Source organism: Leptodactylus fuscus, chromosome 1, assembly GCF_031893055.1.
Source record: "Leptodactylus fuscus isolate aLepFus1 chromosome 1, aLepFus1.hap2, whole genome shotgun sequence".
NCBI lineage: Eukaryota > Metazoa > Chordata > Amphibia > Anura > Leptodactylidae > Leptodactylus > Leptodactylus fuscus.
Window position 1 is genome coordinate 86551365 of NC_134265.1, and position 27204 is coordinate 86578568.

The 27204-nt window shown below is 44.1% G+C and overlaps 1 protein-coding gene across 1 annotated transcript in view; it reads right to left on the minus strand.

Annotated features, from left to right (window-relative positions):
* The window catches only part of KREMEN1 (kringle containing transmembrane protein 1), a 149672-nt gene that overhangs the window by 47307 nt on the left and 75161 nt on the right, over positions 1-27204 (minus strand). Inside the window, exon 3 of the mRNA XM_075273674.1 lies at positions 436-527. Within this exon, the coding sequence (XP_075129775.1) occupies positions 436-527 (92 nt within the window). The remainder of the gene's footprint in view (positions 1-435; positions 528-27204) is intronic.

Consider the following 27204-nt stretch of genomic DNA (forward strand, 5'->3'; position numbering starts at 1 on the left):
AGGTAGTGCAGTAGTGCAAATTGTATGGAGGGTGAACAGCATAGCTCCTGATATGTTATTACCTTAAGCTGCTGTGTCTCGGTACCGCTGATCTGCAGGGTCCTAGCGGTGGGCCCCTAGATACAATTCCACTGGTGGGCCCTAGACACCCCAGTCCGACAGTGACTGGAATGCATTGTAAAAGGCTCAACTAAATACTTTTTAATGGTGTATTACATCTGCCCTGACATAATGATCTTTTTACTACCAACTGGCTCCTGACTGTTCAAGCGCAGGAGGAAAACAATGATGTAAGAAGCTGAACATCTTAGTAATGTTCTATACGTGTTAGGTGTTTAGGATAACACTTGTACTGCACATAAAATAAATGACCAAACAAAATTCCCAAACCGAATACAAAAAATAGGATTAAGAGGAAGATCCTTCCAGTCTTACTTCTACAGGTTGGAATGTCACAATACTTCCAGTACACGCCATCCTCATGTTCTGCTATGTAACACCAGGGACTGACGTCACCATCTGGGTTCCTGGCAAAAGTAGAAAGCAGAGTTAAACAGAATCAGCATGGCTGAGAGAAGGCAGTGCGTGTATAGCAGACCATACTAAACTCATGAGATATAGAGATATAGCAGCTATTTACTATAAAAGATTAATACAGCTATAAAGATTGAGACTTCCCAAACTAACAACTGTATACACTACATAGACTCTAAAATGCAATCCATTATGACAGTCTAAAGCCAACCTTAGATCGAATTCACACGTCATTTTAAATGCAGCTTTGATACAGATTTTTGAATAAAATAGTGAATACAAAACAGAAGAAATGTATTCATTTCATTGTATACACCTTCATTTATTCTTTTCCTTCCTTTACTTTAAACATAATGTTTGAAGCACATGGGGTGTTCACACATATAGGGAGGGGGATAGATCCAAATCCATATTGCCTGGAGTAAAGTATATAGAAGCATACATGTATGTACGTTCACGGTTGTGGTGCGAATGAGCAGAACGAAAACATATAATTTCCATTTTAGAGCAGGTTGAACAGTATTTAAGAGAGAACATAACATAGGTATGAACAGGGTAAAACAGGGGGGGGGGATAATAGGAAGTATGGAAAGTGACAGGAAAGGAGGGAGGAGAAAATGGTCTAGTCTAGGACATATCTAAGTGGACCATCATGAGTGGATATATAGTTAGCCACAAATTATGTGAATTTGAGAATGATCTCCCCAATGTGTTATTTCCTCTAACCTGTATACTTGGCCACATTTGTTAACCCTCTGGGCTATTATAGAAATTAGAGATGAGCGAACAGTGTTCTATCGAACTCATGTTCGATCGGATATTAGGCTGTTCGGCATGTTCGAATCGAATCGAACACCGCGTGGTAAAGTGCGCCATTACTCGATTCCCCTCCCACCTTCCCTGGCGCCTTTTTTGCTCCAATAACAGCGCAGGGTAGGTGGGACAGGAACTACGACACCGGTGACGTTGAAAAAAGTAGGCAAAACCCATTGGCTGCCGAAAACATGTGACCTCTAATTTAAAAGAACAGCGCCGCCCAGCTTCGCGTCATTCTGAGCTTGCAATTCACCGAGGACGGAGGTTTCCGTCCAGTTAGCTAGGGGTTAGATTCTGGGTAGGCAGGGACAGGCTAGGATAGGAAGGAGAAGACAACCAACAGCTCTTATAAGAGCTAAATTCCAGGGAGAAGCTTGTCAGTGTAACGTGGCACTGACGGGCTCAATCGCCGCAACCCAGCTTTCCCAGGATCCTGAATGGAATACACTGTCAGTGTATTCCCGTATACCCGATATATACCCCCGATACCCGTTCCAACGGTGTGCCCCCCCACCTTCACCCCAGAAATACCCTGCAAGTCCCCTAGCAATAGAATTGGGGCTATATACACCCACTATTTTTGCTACTGCCATATAGTGCCATTGTCTCACTGGGAATTCAAAGAATATATTGGGCTTACATATAACTTCAATTCCAGGGAGAAGCTTGTCAGTGTAACGTGGCACTGACGGGCTCAATCGCCGCAACCCAGCTTTCCCAGGATCCTGAATGGAACACACTGACAGTGTATTCCCGTATACCCCATATATACACCCCAAATCCCCGTTCCAACGGTGTGCCCCCCCACCTTCACCTCAGAAATACCCTGCAAGTCCCCTAGCAATAGAATTGGGGCTATATACACCCACAATTTTTGCTACTGGTATACAGTGCCATTGTCTCACTGGGAATTCAAAGAATATATGGGGGTTATGTGCACCCACAATTTTTAATACTGCTATACAGTGCCATTGTCTGACTGGGAATTCAAAGAATATATGGGGGTTATGTGCACCCACAATTTTTAATACTGGTATATAGTGCCATTGTCTGACTGGGAATTCAAAGAATATATGGGGGTTACGTGCACCCACAATTTTTAATACTGGTATACAGTGCCATTGTCTGACTGGGAATTCAAAGAATATATGGGGGTTATGTGCACCCACAATTTTTAATACTGGTATACAGTGCCATTGTCTGACTGGGAATTCAAAGAATATATTGGGGTGACGTGCACCCACAATTTTTGCTACTGCTATACAGTTCCATTGTCTCACTGGGAATTCAAAGAATATATGGGGGTTATGTGCACCCACAATTTTTAATACTGGTATACAGTGCCATTGTCTGACTGGGAATTCAAAGAATATATGGGGGTTATGTGCACCCACAATTTTTAATACTGGTATACAGTGCCATTGTCTGACTGGGAATTCAAAGAATATATGGGGGTTATGTGCACCCACAATTTTTAATACTGGTATACAGTGCCATTGTTTGACTGGGAATTCAAAGAATATATGGGGGTTACGTGCACCCACAATTTTTAATACTGCTATACAGTTCCTTTGTCTCACTGGGAATTCAAAGAATATATGGGGGTTATGTGCACCCACAATTTTTAATACTGGTATACAGTGCCATTGTTTGACTGGGAATTCAAAGAATATATGGGGGTTACGTGCACCCACAATTTTTAATACTGCTATACAGTTCCTTTGTCTCACTGGGAATTCAAAGAATATATGGGGGTTATGTGCACCCACAATTTTTAATACTGGTATACAGTGCCATTGTTTGACTGGGAATTCAAAGAATATATGGGGGTTACGTGCACCCACAATTTTTAATACTGCTATACAGTTCCTTTGTCTCACTGGGAATTCAAAGAATATATGGGGGTTATGTGCACCCACAATTTTTAATACTGGTATACAGTGCCATTGTCTGACTGGGAATTCAAAGAATATATGGGGGTTATGTGCACCCACAATTTTTAATACTGGTATACAGTGCCATTGTCTGACTGGGAATTCAAAGAATATATGGGGGTTACGTGCACCCACAATTTTTAATACTGCTATACAGTTCCTTTGTCTCACTGGGAATTCAAAGAATATATGGGGGTTATGTGCACCCACAATTTTTAATACTGGTATACAGTGCCATTGTCTGACTGGGAATTCAAAGAATATATGGGGGTTATGTGCACCCACAATTTTTAATACTGGTATACAGTGCCATTGTCTGACTGGGAATTCAAAGAATATATGGGGGTTATGTGCACCCACAATTTTTACTACTGGTATACAGTGCCATTGTCTAACTGGGAATTCAAAGAATATATTGGGGTGACGTGCACCCACAATTTTTGCTACTGCTATACAGTTCCATTGTCTCACTGGGAATTCAAAGAATATATGGGGGTTATGTGCACCCACAATTTTTAATACTGGTATACAGTGCCATTGTCTGACTGGGAATTCAAAGAATATATGGGGGTTATGTGCACCCACAATTTTTAATACTGGTATATAGTGCCATTGTCTGACTGGGAATTCAAAGAATATATGGGGGTTACGTGCACCCACAATTTTTAATACTGGTATACAGTGCCATTGTCTGACTGGGAATTCAAAGAATATATGGGGGTTACGTGCACCCACAATTTTTAATACTGGTATACAGTGCCATTGTCTGACTGGGAATTCAAAGAATATATGGGGGTTACGTGCACCCACAATTTTTAATACTGGTATACAGTGCCATTGTCTGACTGGGAATTCAAAGAATATATGGGGGTTATGTGCACCCACAATTTTTAATACTGGTATACAGTGCCATTGTTTGACTGGGAATTCAAAGAATATATGGGGGTTACGTGCACCCACAATTTTTAATACTGCTATACAGTTCCTTTGTCTGACTGGGAATTCAAAGAATATATGGGGGTTATGTGCACCCACAATTTTTAATACTGGTATACAGTGCCATTGTCTGACTGGGAATTCAAAGAATATATGGGGGTTATGTGCACCCACAATTTTTAATACTGGTATACAGTGCCATTGTTTGACTGGGAATTCAAAGAATATATGGGGGTTACGTGCACCCACAATTTTTAATACTGCTATACAGTTCCTTTGTCTCACTGGGAATTCAAAGAATATATGGGGGTTATGTGCACCCACAATTTTTAATACTGGTATACAGTGCCATTGTCTGACTGGGAATTCAAAGAATATATGGGGGTTATGTGCACCCACAATTTTTAATACTGGTATACAGTGCCATTGTCTGACTGGGAATTCAAAGAATATATGGGGGTTATGTGCACCCACAATTTTTACTACTGGTATACAGTGCCATTGTCTAACTGGGAATTCAAAGAATATATTGGGGTGACGTGCACCCACAATTTTTGCTACTGCTATACAGTTCCATTGTCTCACTGGGAATTCAAAGAATATATGGGGGTTATGTGCACCCACAATTTTTAATACTGGTATACAGTGCCATTGTCTGACTGGGAATTCAAAGAATATATGGGGGTTACGTGCACCCACAATTTTTAATACTGGTATACAGTGCCATTGTCTGACTGGGAATTCAAAGAATATATGGGGGTTATGTGCACCCACAATTTTTAATACTGGTATACAGTGCCATTGTTTGACTGGGAATTCAAAGAATATATGGGGGTTACGTGCACCCACAATTTTTAATACTGCTATACAGTTCCTTTGTCTCACTGGGAATTCAAAGAATATATGGGGGTTATGTGCACCCACAATTTTTAATACTGGTATACAGTGCCATTGTCTGACTGGGAATTCAAAGAATATATGGGGGTTATGTGCACCCACAATTTTTAATACTGGTATACAGTGCCATTGTCTGACTGGGAATTCAAAGAATATATGGGGGTTATGTGCACCCACAATTTTTAATACTGGTATACAGTGCCATTGTCTGACTGGGAATTCAAAGAATATATGGGGGTTACGTGCACCCACAATTTTTAATACTGCTATACAGTTCCTTTGTCTCACTGGGAATTCAAAGAATATATGGGGGTTATGTGCACCCACAATTTTTAATACTGGTATACAGTGCCATTGTCTGACTGGGAATTCAAAGAATATATGGGGGTTATGTGCACCCACAATTTTTAATACTGGTATACAGTGCCATTGTTTGACTGGGAATTCAAAGAATATATGGGGGTTACGTGCACCCACAATTTTTAATACTGCTATACAGTTCCTTTGTCTGACTGGGAATTCAAAGAATATATGGGGGTTATGTGCACCCACAATTTTTAATACTGGTATACAGTGCCATTGTCTGACTGGGAATTCAAAGAATATATGGGGGTTATGTGCACCCACAATTTTTAATACTGGTATACAGTGCCATTGTCTGACTGGGAATTCAAAGAATATATGGGGGTTATGTGCACCCACAATTTTTAATACTGGTATACAGTGCCATTGTCTCACTGGGAATTCCACAAATAATTTGGGGATTCATTCACCCTACATCTCAGGCTCTTGCCATATTCACCCAGGTTGTCAGTGCTGCACCAGCTCGTTCCCAGACAGCTCGGCCCGAAAAACGCGTTACCTATATAGAGGATTTGGACAATGAAGACAACATGTTCTAAATCTAATGTCTGCACCTTCTCCAGAATTAAAATAAAGGCAGCGTTTAACTTTCAAATAGCACTGCACAAAGGAAGAGCTTATCAGCTTGTCTCATGACATGCTACTGAAAAGTTTCATTTGTGTATCTTAATGTAAATATAGTTGTATAAGCTTTTTGGGTTTTAGGCACTGCCAAGTTATTTATTACCACCCACTCCCTTATAATGATGATGACGCCAAAGTCACTGTGGGTGTTCAGAGCTCACAGCTTTGGGTGACATTTGTCTTGCTCTCTGTCGGTACCAGCTGTCTTTTTGGATACCGTAAAGTTATGTTGACTTTATTAACAGCTATAGAAGCTTTAGCCAGGTTGTGACGGTGTGTAACCCTAACAACACTAAGTGGGATACACATTAATAGTCAGTCTATGTACGCTAAACGTATCACTGAAGTAATTTTTTTTCCCTCTCCCCTAATATAAGAAAGGAACAGACATTAGACCTAGACCGGGGTTCGAGGCTTGAAAAAATCCAGTATTATTTGTTCTTCATGATGTGAAATATGTGTTGAAAAGCAACCCAAGATGAAGTCAGCCATGTGTGCCAGTGTGTTACTTGGCATGCCTTTGCTGGCCCCAACTGTAAGGGTCACTCTCCATTTCCTCCATTTTCCACTCCCCTTCACACCATTTGTGGTGAAGCAATGGGATGCACTGAAGTGCACCCTCTAGCCTCGTGTGGGATAGGGACATCAGATGCCACTCCAACCCCCTCGTCTTCCTCCGCCAGCCAACGGTGCGAAGATGAGAGGAGTGTGCTCTGAATGTTTTCTGCCTAGCAGAGGCTAGTTCTCACTTACGAAAATGGCCCCACTTTGACCTGTATATCAGGCACAATGGTGTAGGTTTCAAAGAAACATGGCACCAACAAGTTGGAAAACGTGGGCCATGCGTGGACCGTGTTTGAGTCTGGCAAGCTCCAGATCTGCTACCAGGTTCCAGCCATTATCACAGGCGCAAAAATGCCAGGCCCCAGGTGTAGCAGGGAAAAAAAAATGCCATCTCAGCCAGGATGGCATCCCTGACCTCGGAGGCACTGTGCTGTCTGTCCCCCAAGCTGATCAGTTTCAGCACGGCCTACTGACATCTCCCCATGCCAGTGTTACAGTGTTTTCCGCTAGTAGCTGGGGTGGAGGTTGCAGCTTCGTAGGGTTTCAGTCTACTCCTGCCATGAATTTTGGCCTGGGAGAGGAGATAGGCCACCCCAGTTTGCACCCGGGGAACAGACTCCACCACATTCACCCTGCCTGTCATTAAAGATAAGCACTGCAGCATCCCTGACCACAGGCGCTTGTCCATGTGTCGGTGGTCAAGTGGACCTTGCAGCAAAGCGCAGAGCTCTGGGCCCGACTGATGTTATGGGACACATGCAGGCGCAAGGCAGAGACAGCACACCAAGAGAAGTAGTAACGGCTAGGCCCAGCATAGGGAGGTGCCCCAGCTGCCATCTGCTGACGGAAGGCCTGGATCTCCAGAAGCATAAACAAACACCAACATCTCCAGGGCCAGCAGTTTATCGATGAGGCTGTTACAGGCTTGGGCATGGGGGTGGGTTGTATTGTACTTCTGCCTGCAATGAAAAGCTTGGGAAATGTGGAGTGGCTGGGAAGAGGCGCATGATGGTGCAGACCAAAAGGGCGCATGAGGGTGAACTCCCCAATGTGTCAGAGATAGGTGTGTAGGTGTCCTTGCATCATATACTTGCACCATATTTGGCTTTGGAAGTTAATTTTGTGCCAAAAAGTGGTTAAGACAGCGATCCCTCAGCTACTCCCGTTACACTGTCTATTGAAGTTACCATCTGTGGAAGTGGACCACCATTTCTAAGATCCCAAAGGAAGCAGGCAAGAGATGTGCAGTTCAGAAAAAAAGATGAGAAAATAAGTTTAGGCTGTAGAGCACAGAGGGATCGGAGAGGACAGAGCTGGTGTCGGCCAGGTATTCCCACAACATGCGCCTATACTTGTCCCTCCTGGTGACACTAGGCCCCTGAGTGGCAGTAATTTGTCCAGGGGGGCCATTAACGTGTTCCAGACCTAGGAATAAGTCTTCCAACAGGGTAGAGTTTTGCATGCCTTTGCTTCTACCCACTGTTTTTGCTGCTTAGCTTCCCTCCACATCTACTCTGCTTTCACCCCTAAACATCACCCCAGTTTATGCCTTTGCTTCTACCCAGGTTTTTTGTTGATTTAGCTTCCCTCTACATCTACACTGCTTTAGCCCCTAGACATCACCCCTGTCCATGTGGGGTCGGTGGCCTCGTCATCCACCAACTCCTCTTCCAATTGCGCACTGCCCCCTTACTGCAAACCGCACATGACCACAGCTTGCCTTGATGGCAACTGTGTCTCATGATCCCCACTTAGGTCCAGACAAGTCGGTGGCGGGTCCAAAACCCCAAAATTGGAAGGAAATGGCAGATGCTGCAGTATTTCTAACACCTGTTCCTGGTGCTCGGGCCTGGTCTGTGTTGTACCCTGCACCCTGCTTAACGCATCTGCCATATCCGAAGTTGTGCTGAGCGCATGCTAATGTTTCGTGTCCAGTGCAATGGATGGGATGGGATTTCACATAAGTCTGCCACCCATGGCCACTCATGGTTGAGCAACTGAGGGAGTTGACTTTGACGAACCCGAGGGTTTTGGAGTTGGAACTACATCAAAGGTCTGTGCTGCTCACACACTCTGCTCAACACATGATATGTTTAGTGCCAGCAGTGTGGAGACGTCGCACAACAGCCGTTGTTCCAGCAGGTACAGGCGTTGTAGGAGTGCATAGAGGCTAGCAGCGGCAACTATACACTTTAAAAACTATCCGCACAAGCGCCACACTTTCACCAGTAGCTCAGGAACATTGGGGTACCTTTTTCAAAAGATTAGCAGCAATGAGTTAAAAACGTGGCCCAGGCATGGAATATGTTGCAGGCTGCCAAGCTACAGAGCCAATCCCAGGTTACGGCCATTATCACACATGACAACATGCCTGGGCCCAGGTGCAGTGGCAAAAACCACATTGCCGTCTCATCGAGGATGGCATGACTCACTTTGTAGGCAGTGTGCTGTCTGGCCCCCAAGCTGATGAGCTTCAGCACGGCCCGCTGACGTCTCCCCACACCAGTGTTGCAGCGTTTCCAGCTCGTAGCTGGGGTCAATTTAACAGCGGAGGAGGGTGGTGTTTCAGCCCTCCTCCCAGGAATGTTGTGTGGGGAGACAAGTCAGGCCACCACATTTTGCGACCCGGTCCACGCCTCAACTACATTCAACCACTGTGCCCAAATTGAAAGGTAGCGTCCCTGTCCGCATGCACTTGTCCATTCGTAACTGGTCACATGGAACTTTAGGGCTAAGCGCTGAATTTAGGGACCGCCTCATGTTTGGGGGAAAGTGCTGGTGTGGACGGCACAGTGCGGTGGCGCAGTAGACACTCTGCCCAAAAAGGGCAGAGTGTCCCCCAGCCGGGATTCCAACATCTCCTGGGCCAGATTTCTTGAGATGAGGCCGTTGAAGCCTTGGGCATGTGGGTGGGTTGCGCTGTACTTTAGCATGAAATGAAAGGCTTGGGAGATGGGGAGTTGCTGGGAAGAGGCGCATGATGGCGCGGGCAAAAGGAGAAATGGCAGGAAAAGGTGAGGATAAGGGTGAACTCCCCAAAGTGTCAGAGGCAGATGTGGAGGTGTCCTGGCTCCTGGTCTGGACTGCAGCGCCAGCCCTGTCAACAGTGGAAGAGGCAGTGGCCGCCAGGCCAAACGACGATTATCCTGCGCTTGCTCTCACCCACTGAGCCCAGGGCTTGCCTTCCAAATGATGGCACCCGCAAGAGGTGGTGAGATTCCTCTCCGCAGATCTCCAAACCATCTTGGACTTGCAAATTGCACTAAATTTGTCATGTAACTGACATGTATATGATGAGTCTATCCATTGTCTGTTCATTTTGGTGAAAGTCAGCCTGTCAGCTGACAGACAGCTGTGCTTGTCAGTGATGATGTCACCGGCTGCTTGTACCCCCAGTTTTTGCTGCTTAGCTTGCCTCCACATCCACACTGCTTTTGCCCCTACACATCACCCCTATCCATGCCTGTGCCTCTAGCCATAAGTCTGCCACCCATGGAAACTCATGGTGCAGAAAGTGAGGGAGCTGACTCTGAGGAACCCTTGGGTTTTGTAGCTGGTACTCCATCAAAGGTCTCTGCTGCTCACACACCCTGCTGAACATACGGTATCTAGGGTTAGAGCGTGTGGTGACCTCGCACAACAGTAGGTGCTTCAGGCAGATGTAGGCCTTGCTGGAGTGTATTGCGGCTAGCTCCAGGTACTGTAGACTTGGGAAAGTGGGTGTCCAAGTGCCGCACTTTCACCCTTAGCTCAGCTAATTTGGGGTATGTTTTTAAAAATCATTGCACCACTACATTGAACATGTGGGCCAGGCATGGAACGTGTTGGAGGCTGGCAAGCTCCAGAGCCCTCCAACAAGCTAAAAAACCTGGCCCCAGGGGCAGCGGGGATAAACAAATTGCCATCTCATCCAGGATGGCATCCCTGACCTCAGAGGCAGTGTGCTGTCCGTCTCCCAAGCTGATGAGCTTCAGCCCAGCCTGCTGACGTCTCCCCACACCAGTGTTGCAGCGTTTTCAGCTCGTAGCTGGGGTAAATCTAACAGCGGAGGAGGAGGAGGGTGGTGTTTCAGCCCTCCTCCCAGGAATGTTTTGTGGGGAAACAAGTCAGGAAAATTCTTGAAACGGGAGAGTTTTGCATCTTTGCCCTTGCTGCCTATGGACATCCCTTTGCCTCTAGCCACCATTTTCCCTGCTTTGCTTGCCTCCAAATCCACACTGCTTTTGCCCCTAGACATCACCCCAGTCCATGCCTTAGCTTGTACCCCCAGTTTTTCCTGCTTAGCTTGCCTCCACATCCACACTGCTTTTGCCCCTAGACATCACCCCAGTCCATGCCTTAGCTTGTACCCCCAGTTTTTCCTGCTTAGCTTGCCTCCACATCCACACTGCTTTTGCCCCTAGACATCACCCCAGTCCATGCCTTAGCTTGTACCCCCAGTTTTTCCTGCTTAGCTTGCCTCCACATCCACACTGCTTTTGCCCCTAGACATCACCCCAGTCCATGCCTTAGCTTGTATCCCCAGTTTTTCCTGCTTAGCTTGCCTCCACATCCACACTGCTTTTGCCCCTAGACATCACCCCAGTCCATGCCTTAGCTTGTACCCCCAGTTTTTCCTGCTTAGCTTGCCTCCACATCCACACTGCTTTTGCCCCTAGACATCATCCCTATCCATGCCTCTTCCCCTAGCCATAACTCTGCCACCCCTGGAAACTCATGGTGCAGAAACTTTGGTTGCTGACTTTGAGGAACCCTTGGGTTTTGTAGATGGAACTCCATCAAAGGTCTGTGCAGCTCACACACCCTGCTCAAGATATGGTATTGTAGTGTTTCAGCGTGTGTGAATGACGGACAACAGCCTGTGTTTGGACAGATGTAGGCCTTGCTAGAGTGTTTTTAGGCTAGCAGCGACTCCTGTGCACTTGCAAAAGTGGGCGCACAAGCGCCGCATTTTCAACAGTAGCTTCGGTACATTTGGGTATGTTTTTAAAAAACTTTGCACCACTAGGTTAGACGTGGGCCAAACATGGAACGTGTTGGAGGCTGGCAAGCTCCAGAGCCGCTACCAGGTTCCAGCCATTATCACAGGCGTAAAAATGCCAGGCCCCAGGTGTAGCAGGGAAAAAAAAATGCCATCTCAGCCAGGATGGCATCCCTGACCTCGGAGGCACTGTGCTGTCTGTCCCCCAAGCTGATGAGCTTCAGCACCGCCTGCTGACGTCTCCCCACACCAGTGTTTTAGCGTTTGCCGCTAGTAGCTGTGGTGGAGGTTGCAGCGTCGTAGGGTTTCAGTCTACTCCTGCCATGAATTTTGGCCTGGGAGAGGAGATAGGCCACCCCAGTTTGCACCCGGGGAACAGACTCCACCACATTCACCCTGCCTGTCATTAAAGATAAGCACTGCAGCATCCCTGACCACAGGCGCTTGTCCAAGTGTCGGTGGTCAAGTGGACCTTGCAGCAAAGCGCGGAACTAAGGGCCCACCTGATGTTGAGTGACACGTGCTGGTGCAAGGCGGGGACGCCACACCGGGAGAAGTTGAGACGGCTAGGGACGGCATAGTGAGGTGCCACAGTTGCCATCAGGTCCGGGAAGGCGGGAGTTTCAACAAGCCGGAACGCCAACCTCTCCTGGGCCAGCAGTTTAGCGATGTTGGCGTTCTAGGCTTGCGTGGGTGGGTGGTTAGCGGTGTATTTCTGCCGGCGCTCCAATGTCTGAGAGATGGTGGGTTGTTGTAAAGAAGCGCCTGATGGTGCCTTTGATGGTGCAGGAGAAGGAGATAAGACAGAAACAGGGGAGGATGAGGGAGAAGTCAACAAAGTGGCGGAGGCAGATGAAGTGATGTCCTGGCTCGTCCTCTGGAGTGCATCGCCAGCACTGTGAGCAGAGGCAGTGGCATGAACGGCGGGCGACGTTTGTCCTGCCGTTGCTGCCTGCCACTGATTCCATTGCTTGGATTCCAAATGACGGTGCATTGAAGTGGTGGACAGGTTGCTCTTCTCAGGGCCCCTACTCGATTTCGAGAGGCAAATTGTGTAGACGACACTATATCTGTCCTCGGCGCATTCCTTGAAAAAACTCTACACCTTCAAGAAACGTGCCCTCGATGGGGGAGTTTTTCTGGGCTGGGTACAAAAGGGAACATCTTCGGACATTCCAGGTCTGGCCTGGCTTCGGCAAAGCAGCTGACCTCTGCCTCTGGACATGTCTCTGCCTCTAGCTACCCTTTTTGGTGCTGCACCTGCCTCAACATCCACACTACTTTCCCAGCTTGACATCTGCCTTGTCCAGGTGGGGTCGGTGTCCTCGTCGTCCACCACCTCCTCTTCCAACTCCTGTCTCGCCTCCTCCTCCTGCACAATGCGCATGTCAACTGGCTGCCCTGACAGCAACTGCGTCTCATCGTCGTCGATGAGGGTGGGTTGCTGGTCATCCGCCACCAAATCGACCGGAGATGGAATGGAGGAGACTCTAGTGTTTGAGCATCTGGACACAGATACTCGTCTGTTAGGTCCGTGGAATCGCGAAATGGAGGGGCAGGTTGCGGTACAGTCAAAGGAAGGGAGAACAGCTCTGGGGAGCAGGGACAGTTGGGGTTATTGTTCTGAGAAGATTGGGAATTTTGGGTGGAAGGAGGACAAGACTGTTGGGTAAGAGGAGGTAGAGGCTGACTGGCTGGTGGACAATGTGCTTTAAGCGTTATCCGACAGCCATTGCAAGACCTGTTCCTGGTTCTCGGGCCTACTAATCTTTGTACCATTCAGCCTAGTTAATGTGGAACTTTTGTGCAAAGCGCAGAACTTAGGGCCCGCCTGATGTTAAGGGACACACGCTGGTACAAGGCTCAACTCACCCTAAGTGCCAAAAACACTGCTGGTGCAAGGCTCTACTCATGCCAAGGGCCTCAATCTCTGCTGGTAGCTCAGCTTAAGGTCATGTAACTTTGTTTGGAAGGGCTCATGTTAAGGGCTAGAAAAGTGAATTTTGGAAGGTCTTACCACATCACACACACACACACACACACACACACACTCACTCAAAATGACAGTTAAGGGTGAGGGCTTTTGGAATTCCCATTGCCTATTCCATTTGTGGTTGTCATGGGGAACGTGATTTAAAGGGGTGGTTGTTACTGTTTGTTGAGCTTAAATTGGGGTTTGTGTCCATCCATTTGGGGAGTAAAGAAGGTTTCCAGGTATTTTCCCACTTTGATAGAGGTTTTTTTGAATGTGGAAAGTGTGTAGTTGTTAGGCAGTGATGTTGGGGTAATAGAGGGTCTTTGGTGTGTTAGATGCCCCCAGGCATGCTTCCCCTGCTGTCCCAGTGTCATTCCAGAGGTGTTGGCATCATTTCCTGGGGTGTCATAGTGGACTTGGTGACCCTCCAGACACGGATTTGGGTTTCCCCCTTAACGAGTATCTGTTCCCCATAGACTATAATGGGGTTCGAAACCCGTTCGAACACACGAACATTGAGCGGCTGTTCGAATCGAATTTCGAACCTCGAACATTTTAGTGTTCGCTCATCTCTAATAGAAATGCAATGGATTGTAAGTTTTGATTGTTGTTTGGTGTCTCTATTTCATGGTCCAAGTATTATAAAGCAAATCTGTGGTGTGGGGGGATAAGTGCCCACGTGCTTTTCCTTCTCTTAGATCTGTCTAAAAAAAAATCTAAATCAGTTCCATAACCTACAAGAGTGCTGTATATCCATTTGTGTGTGCAGAACATCCGCCACTGCTAATAATCATGTTGAGTGTTTCTTACCAGATATATATCCTTTGGAATTATGGAAGTTATTTTTAGGATAGTTCATCAATGTTAGATTGGTGGGGGTCTGACACCCAACACCGCAGCTTATTAGCGTTCATTAGTGCTGCGGCCTCTTTACTGCATACCAGACAGTGATGTAGATTGTATAGCGACTGTGCTTGGTATTCCATTTATTTGATGCTCATGTGAGTGCTGCGGCCTCTTTCACATCTGGTCAGGAGGATAGATCATCAATATCCCAGAAAACATCTTTAAATAACCAAAGCTGGTTATTCCTGGCCTGACTTGATAATATGTTGTGGATTATTACAGTATGTGGGATTTCTGTACAACACCTCCCTCTGGTTGGTGGGACATCTCCCTGCTCTTCTTTCACCAATGGCAGTAAATGGTTGGATTCTTCTTTTTTCCTTAGGTGTATAGTTAACTTTCCATTTACACTGGGCACAAATGTTCTCATTGGTCATTTGTTGGATATTTCTATCTATCATATAGCCAATAAAGTAATTGACTGACAGCAGGGAACAGGGAATGTGCTGCCAATTATAATGCAAAGTATAGGAGAATGACCAATCATATGGAAGGTGATAGCTCTATATAATCGGCTGTCACAATGCCATTATAGAATCCATGATTTTCAATGGGTCTATTCACATACCACCATCTATGTCTGTTTTTTGATGGCCATTTTTCACAGGGTACATTCACACGACGTTGAATAAGGTGAGTGTGACATCTATTTTCTTGATGGACATCACACAGCAGCACTAACTTCAGTATCAATGACTGGAGGCTATTCACATGACTGGTATTTTGATTGATTTGATTGTAAAGGACTGTCAAAATACAGTCCTATGAAAAAGTTTGGGCACCCCTATTAATCTTAATCATTTTTTGTTCTAAATATTTTGGTGTTTGCAACAGCCATTTCAGTTTGATATATCTAATAACTGATGGACACAGTAATATTTCAGGATTGAAATGAGGTTTATTGTACTAACAGAAAATGTGCAATATGCATTAAACCAAAATTTGACCGGTGCAAAAGTATGGACACCCTTATCATTTTATTGATTTGAATTCCCCTAACTACTTTTTACTGACTTACTGAAGCACAAAATTGGTTTTGTAACCTCAGTGAGCTTTGAACTTCATAGCCAGATGTATCCAATCATAAGAAAAGGTATTTAAGGTGGCCAATTGCAAGTTGATCTCCTATTTGAATCTCCTCTGAAGAGTGGCATCATGGGCTACTCAAAACAACTCTCAAATGATCTGAAAACAAAGATTGTTCAACATAGTTGTTCAGGGGAAGGATACAAAAAGTTGTCTCAGAGATTTAACCTGTCAGTTTCCACTGTGAGGAACATAGTAAGGAAATGGAAGACCACAGGGACAGTTCTTGTTAAGCCCAGAAGTGGCAGGCCAAGAAAAATATCAGAAAGGCAGAGAAGAAGAATGGTGAGAACAGTCAAGGACAATCCACAGACCACCTCCAAAGAGCTGCAGCATCATCTTGCTGCAGATGGTGTCACTGTGCATCGGTCAACTATACAGCGCACTTTGCACAAATAGAAGCTGTATGGGAGAGTGATGAGAAAGAAGCCGTTTCTGCACGTACGCCACAAATAGAGTTGCCTGAGGTATGCAAAAGCACATTTGGACAAGGCAGCTTCATTTTGGAAACAAAAATTGAGTTGTTTGGTTATAAAAAAAAAGGCGTTATGCATGGCGTCCAAAAAGAAACAGCATTCCAAGAAAAACACATGCTACCCACTGTAAAATTTGGTGGAGGTTCCATCATGCTTTGGGGCTGTGTGGCCAATGCCGGCATTGGGAATCTTGTTAAAGTTGAGAGTCGCATGGATTCCACTCAGTATCAGCAGATTCTTGAGAATAATGTTCAAGAATCAGTGACAAAGTTGAAGTTACGCCGGGGATGGATATTTCAGCAAGACAATGATCCAAAACACTGCTCCAAATCCTCAGGCATTCATGCAGAGGAACAATTACAATGTTCTGGAATGGCCATCCCAGTCCCCAGACCTGAATATCATTGAACATCTGTGGGATGATTGGAAGCGGGCTGTCCATGCTCGGCGACCATCTAACTTAACTGAACCTGAATTGTTTGTCCAAAATACCTTTATCCAGGATCCAGGAACTGATTAAAAGCTACAGGAAGCGACTAGAGGCTGTTATCTTTGCAAAAGGAGGATCTACTAAATATTAATGTCACTTTTCTGTTGAGGTGCCCATACTTTTGCACCGGTCAAATTTTGGTTTAATGCATATTGCGCATTTCAATCCTCATTTCAATCCTGAAATATTACTGTGTCCATCAGTTATTAGATATATCAAACTGAAATGGCTGTTATAAACACCAAAATATTTAGAACTAAAAATGATTAAGATTAATAGGGGTGCCCAAACTTTTTCATAGGACTGTATAGGTTATGTTCTATTGGTCCATTTTCCTTAATGTAGATTGTGAGCCCCATATAGGGATCACAATGTACATTTTTTTCCCCCTATCAGTATGTCTTTGTAGAATGGGAGGAAATCCACGCAAACATGAGGAGAACATACAGACTCCTTGCTGATGTTGTTCTTGGCGGGATTCGAACTCCAGGACTCCAGTGCTGCAATGCTAACCACTGAGCCACCGTGTTGCCCCTGGTCCATTTTCATCCCTCCATACACTGCAATGTAGCCCAAGGCTGTATTGACACAACATTGAATAATGGCCATGTGACTGCCATTTTTAATGAATGTCACATGACAACATTAAATTCAATGTCAGTGAATGGAATCTATTCACATTATTGTTAAAATATAGGTCATGTCCTATTTAAATCCATTTTCACGGATCTCTCCATACACTGTGAAAACAGGTGCCCCTTGGATGCAAGATGGCTGTGAAAAATGGATGTCTTTCATGGCTGTTAAGCACCTAGTCATCTGAATGAAGCCTTAGGGAGCGTTCACACTACAGTCGGTGTAAACAAATGCTGCTGCACACCGTAAATAGGTGAAAGGGTGAAACAAATTTTATTTGTAGTACATTAATTATTGGTACATTAGCGCCATGGATTGATTTGACAAGCATAAAGAGAGTACTAGATCAATAAATGGACATAACGTTTCGGTCATTTTCGACCTTCATCAGATCGGATCTAGTATACGAAAAGCGTACCTGAATCCTGCATGCAGGGTTCCTCTGTCCGCTTGAGAAGTCGGACATCTTCTCTTGCGGACAGGGAAGGACGGGCACGGAGTGCAAAAGAACGCACCCGATGCCCATTCAAGTGAATGACATTTGTCACGGACACAGCTAGTGTCCGCTCCTAGTGTCCGTGACAGATTTTGAGCGGACACTAGGAGCGGACACTACATGTCGGACACCGACGGTAGTGTGAACGCCCCCTTAGTATTCAGCAGTTTACTGTGCTGCTCTACATGAGTAAGGACACACAGGAGTAAAACACTGCAGAAAAAAAAAGCTGTGGAAAAAAAACATACTGTTTAACTGCAGCACGAAAATGCAGTTAAAATGCACCAAATGCTTGCAATTTTTGAAAGCGTTTTTTCTTTGGTTTCGGTATTATTTTTCTCTACATTTCTCATCATTCAACCAAAAGTTCTCTCTTCCTGTTCTGGTCAAATCTGAACTTTTATCTATCTGTGTTTTACTGAACAATAGACAGAATTTCCACAGAAATGCAATTCAAATCTATGGCAGCATTTTTATTGAGATTTTCCTATACCCTATGGAAAAAAAACCTCAGAAGAAATGCAGCATTTCCACAAAGATAACTAACCGCTGCAGTTTCAAAAAACCCACCACATTGTATTTTCTCTGTTTTTATTGTAGCAATGTTTAGATGTGTAGAAACTTATTAAAATCCAATTCACTTTGCTGGGAATGTAAAATGCTGTTTTGTTTCTGAAAGCATTCCACAGTGAATATCCTCATTTTCACGCAGCAAACATGACGGATGTGTGTGTTCACAGCCCTAAGCTAAGGCTACATTCAGATGACCGATTTGCAAAACGACAATGAAAAACATCCATTTTTCATGGCCATTTTGAACCCAAGAGGCTCTCGTTTTCCCGGATCCCCCATACATTATAGTGTATGGAGACACCCATTAAAACTGATAAAATAAGACATGACCTATATGTTACAATGGACTTTCCATATAACTGCCATGTGAATCGCCCCCATTCACTGATAATAAATTTAATGCCGCCATTAAATCACTGTCGTGTGAATGTAGCTTAAGGCCCCACTTTGTTTTATAGTGCCAGCAAAATGAATGAGATTCTGGCTTATTCCATCCGCACACTGCAGTAAAAATTGTACATTTTAGCTGCGGTTCCCTATGTGGGACCTTAGCCTTAGGCTGCATTCACACGGAGTAAACGCTGGCGTTTTTTGTGTGTTTTTTGCACATAGCGCCGCGTTTACGCCGCGTAGCGTCGCGTTAACGCCGCGTATACGCCGCGTTAACGCCGCGCTATTTAGCGGTGGCGTTGCTCGGCGTTAACGTGGCGTATACGCGGCGTTAACGCGACGCTACGCGGCGTAAACGCGGCGCTATGTGCAAAAAACACACAAAAAACGCCAGCGTTTACTCCGTGTGAATGCAGCCTTAGATTGGTTTTCAGAAGAAAAAAAAAAAATTGTCTTATTTCAATTTTGGTGCATTGTGGCTTTAAAAGATAAAACTCTTCAAAATGCAAAGATTATATTACTTTTAGCACCTTACAAAACAAATTTACCGTATATAGAAAAGCTTATTCTGGAATGAGACCAAGTTACTGTTTATTCAGTATTTAGCAGTAATAACAGGTGGTCAGAAAAAGAATATTTTCTGTAATGCAAAGCTTAACTCAAGATACATAATGCTGGTGCTTGCTGAAAAGAGCATTGAGCAGGAATAGAATAGAAACAGCAGGTAAAGCCCATACATAAAGCCCACTGAATACAGCTCAAGCCTTTTATAACTTATTGAATAAAGCCACCTACACGGAGTTACAAAGGTTAATACTGTGTATTGTAGCCAGTAACATACTGAATTAACCTAACACAGAATGCAGACAGAAATGACATTGATTGACGTGTCTATGGTTTAGGGTAGCATCGGACTAGGGTATATAGAGCACACTAATAAAACTCATTCTGGGGCCCACTATTCATTTGCCATTTCCTATAATGTTGCTAATATCATTTTTTTTTCCAGTAGTAGCTTGCTGCCTAGCCCGTGAATCTGATGGTCCTGGCTGGCAATAGTCCGCTACCAACCCTAAACTAGGGCCTGTTTAGCTGTGTGACACAGACATATATGCCCACACAGAAGCAACCAGACTGCAAGATTACAGTTATCTATGCGTCTAAGAGTCCCCGGCTCCCAACGACATACTGTCCAGTTGTAATTATAGTATGTTGTGACAGTATGTTGCTGGGAGGAAGGGACTCCTAGCTGCATAGGTAACTATACATTTAGGAGTCCCTTTCTCAACACACTGTTTAGGGCAGTAAATCTGACCAATACATGGATCGAACTTGATGGCTGAAACTCGGTCTGGTGAATGTGGGGTAAGTTTTTTGCAGGCAGATTTTGATGTGAAATCAGCTTCAAAATCTGTCTACAAAAAGACCTCCCATTCATTTCAATGGGAGTCCCTCGCTTTTTTTTCCCGCTAGCATTTTTTTTCAGCTAGCGGGGAAAAGAAGCGACATGCTATATCTTGCCGTGGATCCCGCAGTAGTGTCAGCTGCGGCGTCCGCAGCTCGAGACTCACTCTTGATTAGGCCCATTCATTCGGGCCTAATCAGGAGCGGAATGCTGCGACAGGATACTGGTGCACTGCATCGGTATCCTGTTGCAGTTAGCCATGCAGAGAACTCGCACTGCGGAAAAGGTGTCCGCCGCGTGAACGGGACCTAAGTGTTCCTATAAAAAACAGTTACAAGGCCTTGATCACACAACTAGTGTTTTTCCATCAGTGTTCATAAGCTCAAACCAGGGGTCGCTGAGAAACACAGAGCAGGTGTCAGTCTTTACAGTATACTTTGTTTCTATGTAATCTCCTATATGTATTACAAAGCAGTGACATGTGAATAAGGCCTAAATGAGGAAGAGGTGGCAGCGCCATCACAGATGGATACAACAGCTAACATTTATAAAACGGTTAACTCTAGCGCTATTCCGTTTCCTGTTGTACGCCACTTTAGTGTATACTATCGGATGATTTAGAACGATATAGAATATCTATAGATATAAATGATACTGTATGACGACATGGTTTTAGGCAATATCTTTACCTTCTGTAATATTACATGAATATATTGGTGATGTCTTGTACACAGCAATAGGATTTAAACAGAAGGGATGTCAGGAGGTTTCCCCATGCAGATAATTCCACACAGCTGCCTGCTATGAAGCTAAAGTAGGAGATTTTTAATAGGATGCCATAACTCATTTATACAGCAATCTATGCATGAGTGTCTGGGCTAATCACAGACAGATGGGCAAGAGATTACTATCATCATCACTCACATTAATAAAGCCGAAAACTTGGATACAAATGGTTAATGGTACCCAAGGTCAGAAGGTGAATGCTGCTTTCAAATGAACTAGATCAAATAAAAGTTTTATCTCAATATGTGTGTAAATACAAACCATTCATGGACAATGTGAACAGCACATAATGAAGGTTGTTATGTCGGCTAATATTCATCAGGAACCTGCAGAGTTCCTGTTTCTAATATGTTCCAGCTTTATTTTTGCAGTCGAGATGATAAATGTTTGTGATACTGTATGTGACCCAGCATTTTCCACCGTAGTTATAGATAATTGCATCACCTCCTCAAGACTTCAATGGTTTTTACTTAGATTTCCATTCCTTATAATTGGGCTACTGTTTGGTCATCGCTCCCTCTAGAATGCTATATAAGACCAAGTGACATTGTTGAAGTCAACAGGGATGCTCCAACTCAGCAGTTATACCACAAACTAACCTGCTCTCTATATAGGATCTACAATGTTCAGTGATTCCTAACCATATTATCAGTGGTGGACTGGGGTGTCTAAGATCCACAAGTAAAATTCACGCTTTACAACTACATGCAAATATTATCTGACATTCATTTCTTAGAAAGTCACCAAAGCCACCACTAAAAGTGCCCTTTTAACTCAGTGAGCCAGAGATATGTCCCCCTACAGCAGCAGGCCTCAGCCGGCAACAAGATGCTGAAGGTTGACTGGTTATTTTGTATCTAATGTAATGGGAACTATTCACTACTTATTATTCTGGATCTCTTAGCAGTTTACACTGTAGACCACCAACTCAACCTCACTATGCTCCACTCTTATTGACTTCAGGGACACTACTCTCTCTTGGTTTTCTTCTTATTTTTCAGATCACTCATTTAGTGTTATGATTATCTGGTGCTATTTTTTATCCTTTGCCCCTTGCTTTTGGGGTTCCTCAGGGTTCAGTCCTAGGCCCTCTCACATTATCTTTCTACACAGTCCCTATTGGACAAACCCTCAGCAGATCTGGCTTTGCTGATGACACTCAGCTATTTACCTCATCCCGTGACATCACCCCTGCACTACTACAGAACACCAGTGACTGTCTCTACCATCATGTTTTCCCTTTACCAGAAAATGAATCTTTCAAAAACTGAACTTCTTGTGTTTCCTCCATCTACTAACGGACCTAACCCTGAAATCTCCATTTCGGTCTGTGATCTATTACACCAAGGAGTACGGCCACTGGGGTTTGAATTTGACTCAGATCTCACCTTCACCCCACATATTCAGACACTTGAACACTCTTGTCACCTGCACCTCAAAAACATCTCTAGAATTTGCCCTTTGCTCACTGTGGAAACATCAATAACCCACATTGTCACTCTGACTCTCTCTCGTCTTCACTATTGCAATTTTCTTCTATTTGGGCCTCCTCTTACTAAACTCTCCCCTTTACAATTTGTCCTGAATCCTGCCACCAGACTCCTTGTTCTGTCAAACTGTTACACAAATGCATCTACCTTGTGTCCGTCACTGTACTGGTTGTCCACTCACCCACAAATCCCTCCATAGTGCTGCATCTCCTATATATCCTCCCTTATCACTGCCCTAACCATCCTCTCCGTTCTGCCAATAATCCTAAGGGAGCATTCACACGGCGTAACGTCCCGCGAGATTTGGCACGTGTACGCCGCGTGACCCTTTGCGTGCCGTACATGCTCCCATTCATTTCAATGGGAGCGGGGAGCGTATGAGCCGCGCTAGTTTGCGGCCGTGCATTTATTCACGGCCGCAAACTAGCGCGGCGCATACGCTCCCCGCTCCCATTGAAATGAATGGGAGCGTGTACGGCACGCAAAGGGTCACGCGGCGTACACGTGCCAAATCTCGCGGGACGTTACGCCGTGTGAATGCTCCCTTAGACTTGTATCCTCTGTTATCTGAACATCCCACTCCCGTAGACAAGACTTTTGTTGAGCTGCACCGATGCTGTGGAATGCTTTACCCCAGACAATAAGATTAATACCCAACTACAGCAGCTTCAAAACTGCTCTAAAGTCACATCTGTTTAGGTGGCTCATCATGACCTTATCACATTGTACTACACCTCTGCACACTACACTAAAATTTCTTATCCTAATCTGTTTTTCCTTCTCTATTCCTCAGAACCTAAACCCTCCATCTACTAGTTACCCTGCACTCCATGCACTTAGTATGTGTATATTCACTGATACCGGCTGGTGACTGCTCATACAGCTTCAGTTATATGACCTTGTTTATGAACATATGGCTAGACCATTGTAGCAAACAAGCCTTCCTACCTCGTGTCTCCCTATTTTCTCAGATTGTAAGCTCTTGTGAGCAGGACCCTCACTCCTATTGTTTGATATGTTTGTCACATTGTTACATTGTCATTGTCACATTGTTTGTCACAATGTTAATGTCACATTGTACTGTCGAATACAGTCTGTTCATTTACACTTGTTTGTAAAGTGCTGCAGAATATGTTGGACACTATATAAATAAAGTTATTATTATGTAATTGAGAAAATGAGGCCCAGGAAAGAAAGATACAGGTTTGCTTGACTCTGCATATAGAGGTCATCTTATCTGCTCAGTGTGTATATAAAAATAAACTGCGTAGTCTCTTATGTAATCTTCCGAGTATATTATACTAATGTATCGCCTGGTGGAAATGCTGTATGATGAGTATCTATACGAAGTTCAGCAAGTGTACTATGCAATGCCAGAGTGAGATTCAAGCTCATAAGGCTCAAGGACCTCATATAAAAATATGTTTGCTTCACTTAACCTGTACATATGTAGAGATTACTTCATTAAAATTATGCTTAGTGGTAAGAGGACCCCTAAAATATATTAATCTATAAACTAAAATCATTGCATCATCACTACCATAAAATTTGTTGCTGTCTTCTGAGAAACCTTGACTGCAGATTTTTTCTTTTTTTTTCTTTTTCTTTCAGCTGAAGATATCCTGAGATGAGTGGCTCAAGGTACATAGCTTGAAAAAAAACATGTAACATCTTTTGTTCAAACTTGGCTGTCTTCAGTCACTTATCTTAAGATATCTGGAGCCACTACAAAGGTAAGGAAGGTTTTACTATACTTGCCTTGAGAATCAATATCCTAAGTAGGTTCCTACCAATTTCCACCCTCTTTTGTCAAAAGTGGTATGTGGGTTGGAAAACTGAAAAAGTGCTGCATTTTTAGCTCTAATGGCCTTGCTCCAATAATGCACCAACTTTGTGCCAGAAAAAAAAAATTGTGTGACCAGAATTCCCTCAATTGTGATTGATTTTGTGATTATGAGTAACAAAAAGTACAATGACCCCTGTAATTTACCTCGGGGCTGCTGAAGTTTTGGAACCTCTTACAAAAATCCATCTTTAAACACAGGAATGAAAACAAAATATAAGTATATATCTATTGTTGCCTCAAATTTATATTTTCAAAAATTATGATAAGGACATTTTAAGGGTGAAGATTATGTTGTGTTTCCATGTTACATGAACATGGATTTTTGTGAACAAGAAATACTATATATAGTACAGGGGATTACGGAGAATCACTTAGAAACCAATAAATAAAACAATTACACAAATTATAGAAAAGAACAAATATCTCATATTATCGACAAAGCAATAAGCCTGGATTATTATCGCTATTTGTGTGAAGTCAAACTGTAGAGTAGAGATGGGCAACGTCTCAAGATTCATTTAGTCTTCGAGTTTGGCAGCTAGGGTCCCTGACTCATTCCGGGTCAAATTTTATATGCAATTTCTAGCTTTCTAAGGCAAACACAGCTGAAGTTATGTCAAAGAGAAAAGTGACACGGGGCAACATGGTGGCTCAGTGATTAGCACTGTAGTCTTGCAGCGCTGGAGTCATGGGTTCGAATCCTGTCAGGAACAACATCTGCAAGGAGTTTGTATGTTCTCCCAGTGTTTGTGTGGATTTCCTTCCATACCCCAAAGACATATGGATAGAAAAAAAAAAAGTATATTGTAAGCCCTATATGGGACTCACAATAAAAGAAAAGTGAAATTATTATACTCTGGGTTATCTTCAGAGCCCTGAGAATAATAGGCGGAGGCCCAGAGGAGTTGTAAAAAAACCCAAAAACTTACCTTCTGTTACTTCTTTTGTGCTTCTCCATGGTGTCCAGTGCTCTCCTTCTGACACCTGGCACTCTTCTGTATCATCATCAACCGTGAAGCCACTGCTGAAACCTATGAGTGGGCCACAAGTGGTCACATGTGCATGCGGAGTATTATCATGTCATGGCCCAGGTCACCACTGAGACCCAAACACAGGTCTCATTACCGTAGGACACCCAAAAGAGGTAATGGAAGGAGAGTATGAATGGGTTTTTTTGTTTTTTTTTTCACCTCCCCTGGGCCTCTACCTATAATAATCTGGGATATGATGACATCACAGACTAATGCAGTGGCTATTTTAGCTAATCTGAGATGAATCTCCATTTGTTTGGTTTCGTAGCGTAACAAACAACTTGGAATATTCAGGTAGCTATGAGCTGATTCACCTAACTTATAATGTAAGTTATTGTACTTCTGAAAAGTAGTTTTCAGTGCTATAGGAAAGAGGTGTCTAAATGTAAATCTGAACAGCATATGCCTAGAGGAAAAAATGTTGACGTCTTTCTTCACAAGATAAGTATAAGAGTGTTACAGTATTTGTCAATATGCTTTCATTTGGTATAGAGATGTATATGCCTGGTGTTGACACAGATGGCATATTAGTGCCAGCTCTCTTCTCCCTTATTTTGCTAACATTGTGGTTTCTAAGGAGATACCACATTCTATGGATAACACTTGATGTTTTCAAGAATAGGTTGTTCAGGATTAAAAAAATGTGGCTACATTATTATTAATAATAAACAACAACAACAACATATTTTATTTATACAGAGCCGACATATTCAGCAGCATTGTACAAATTGTAGGGTTCAAATACAGACAAAATGAGACATTACAGAGTCAATTCTCACAGTGGGATTGAGATGTAAATAGACCTAGTACACATTCATAGTTTTTAAAAACGCTATGTGACGGCCGTTCCAACGTGAATAAAACCTTAGTCTACAATCTGCCTCCTGTATGGCAAGAGTGCCCACCTATCAAACCACCCTAAGTAGTCAGAGACAAATGACTTCCAGCCACTAAACAAGCCAAACAACACTGAAGAGAAATAAGTCATTGCCCGAAGATAAAAATCTGTATTTTGGTATACTAAATAACAGTGTAACATCTCTGCCTGTTCAAGCCTCTGCGCCAACCTCTGCTCGCGTGTTGTGGCGCAGGAGGCGTTTGCAGTTTGATAATCTGCTAAAAGTTTTTAGTTGCACTGTGTGAACACGGCTCTAGTTCTGTATTGGATTTGCACCACACCCGTCTTCTGCCCTGGTTCCCTCTGTCCATTCAGTGGTTTGATTTTGTCTTGCCTGTGATTGACAGCTTTCCTTCCTATCAGGTTCAGGGCGGGTTCTTCCTTCCCTATTTAGTCTTGGCTCACAGTCACACTGGGGCCGGTTATTGCCTCTTGCTTTCTGGTATATCTTGCTGTTATTTACTTGTACTCTAATCCTTGACCTCTGCTTCCCTACTGACAATTCTTTTGGACTCTGATTTGGCACTTCATCGCTCTCCTGTTACCGAACCCTGGATAGCTGACCTCCCTTTGTTGTTGTTCGTCTTGTCTGCGTTTTGTGTTTCACGTATTCAGGGAGGGACTGTCTTTGTGGTTGTCGCCTATTACCTAGGATAGGGTCTGGCAATAGGAAGGGCAAGCGGGGGGCTTCAGCTTAGGGCTCACTGTCCCTTGTGCCCCTCCCTCCAGGGTTCACCAGCAGCTTCTGGGGAATTATCGTCTGCTATTCCCTAACAGAATAACCGGCCTGAAAAAACCTACATCCATAACTCCCCTACAGACAGCATGGATCCTATTCAGGGCCTTGCAGCAAAGTTGGAGGGATTGACAGGCCTGGTAGCTGAGCTAGCTAAACAGGTTCAGTCACTTACGGAGGCTGCTGCATCATCCCCAGCTGTTTTGGCACCTTATAAGGTCAAGATGCTACTCCCGGACCGTTTCTCAGGGGACCGTGCAAAATTTGAAACTTTCAGGGAGTCTTGTCGCCTGTACTTCCGTGTTAATCCACATGCTACTCAGGCCCAAATGGTG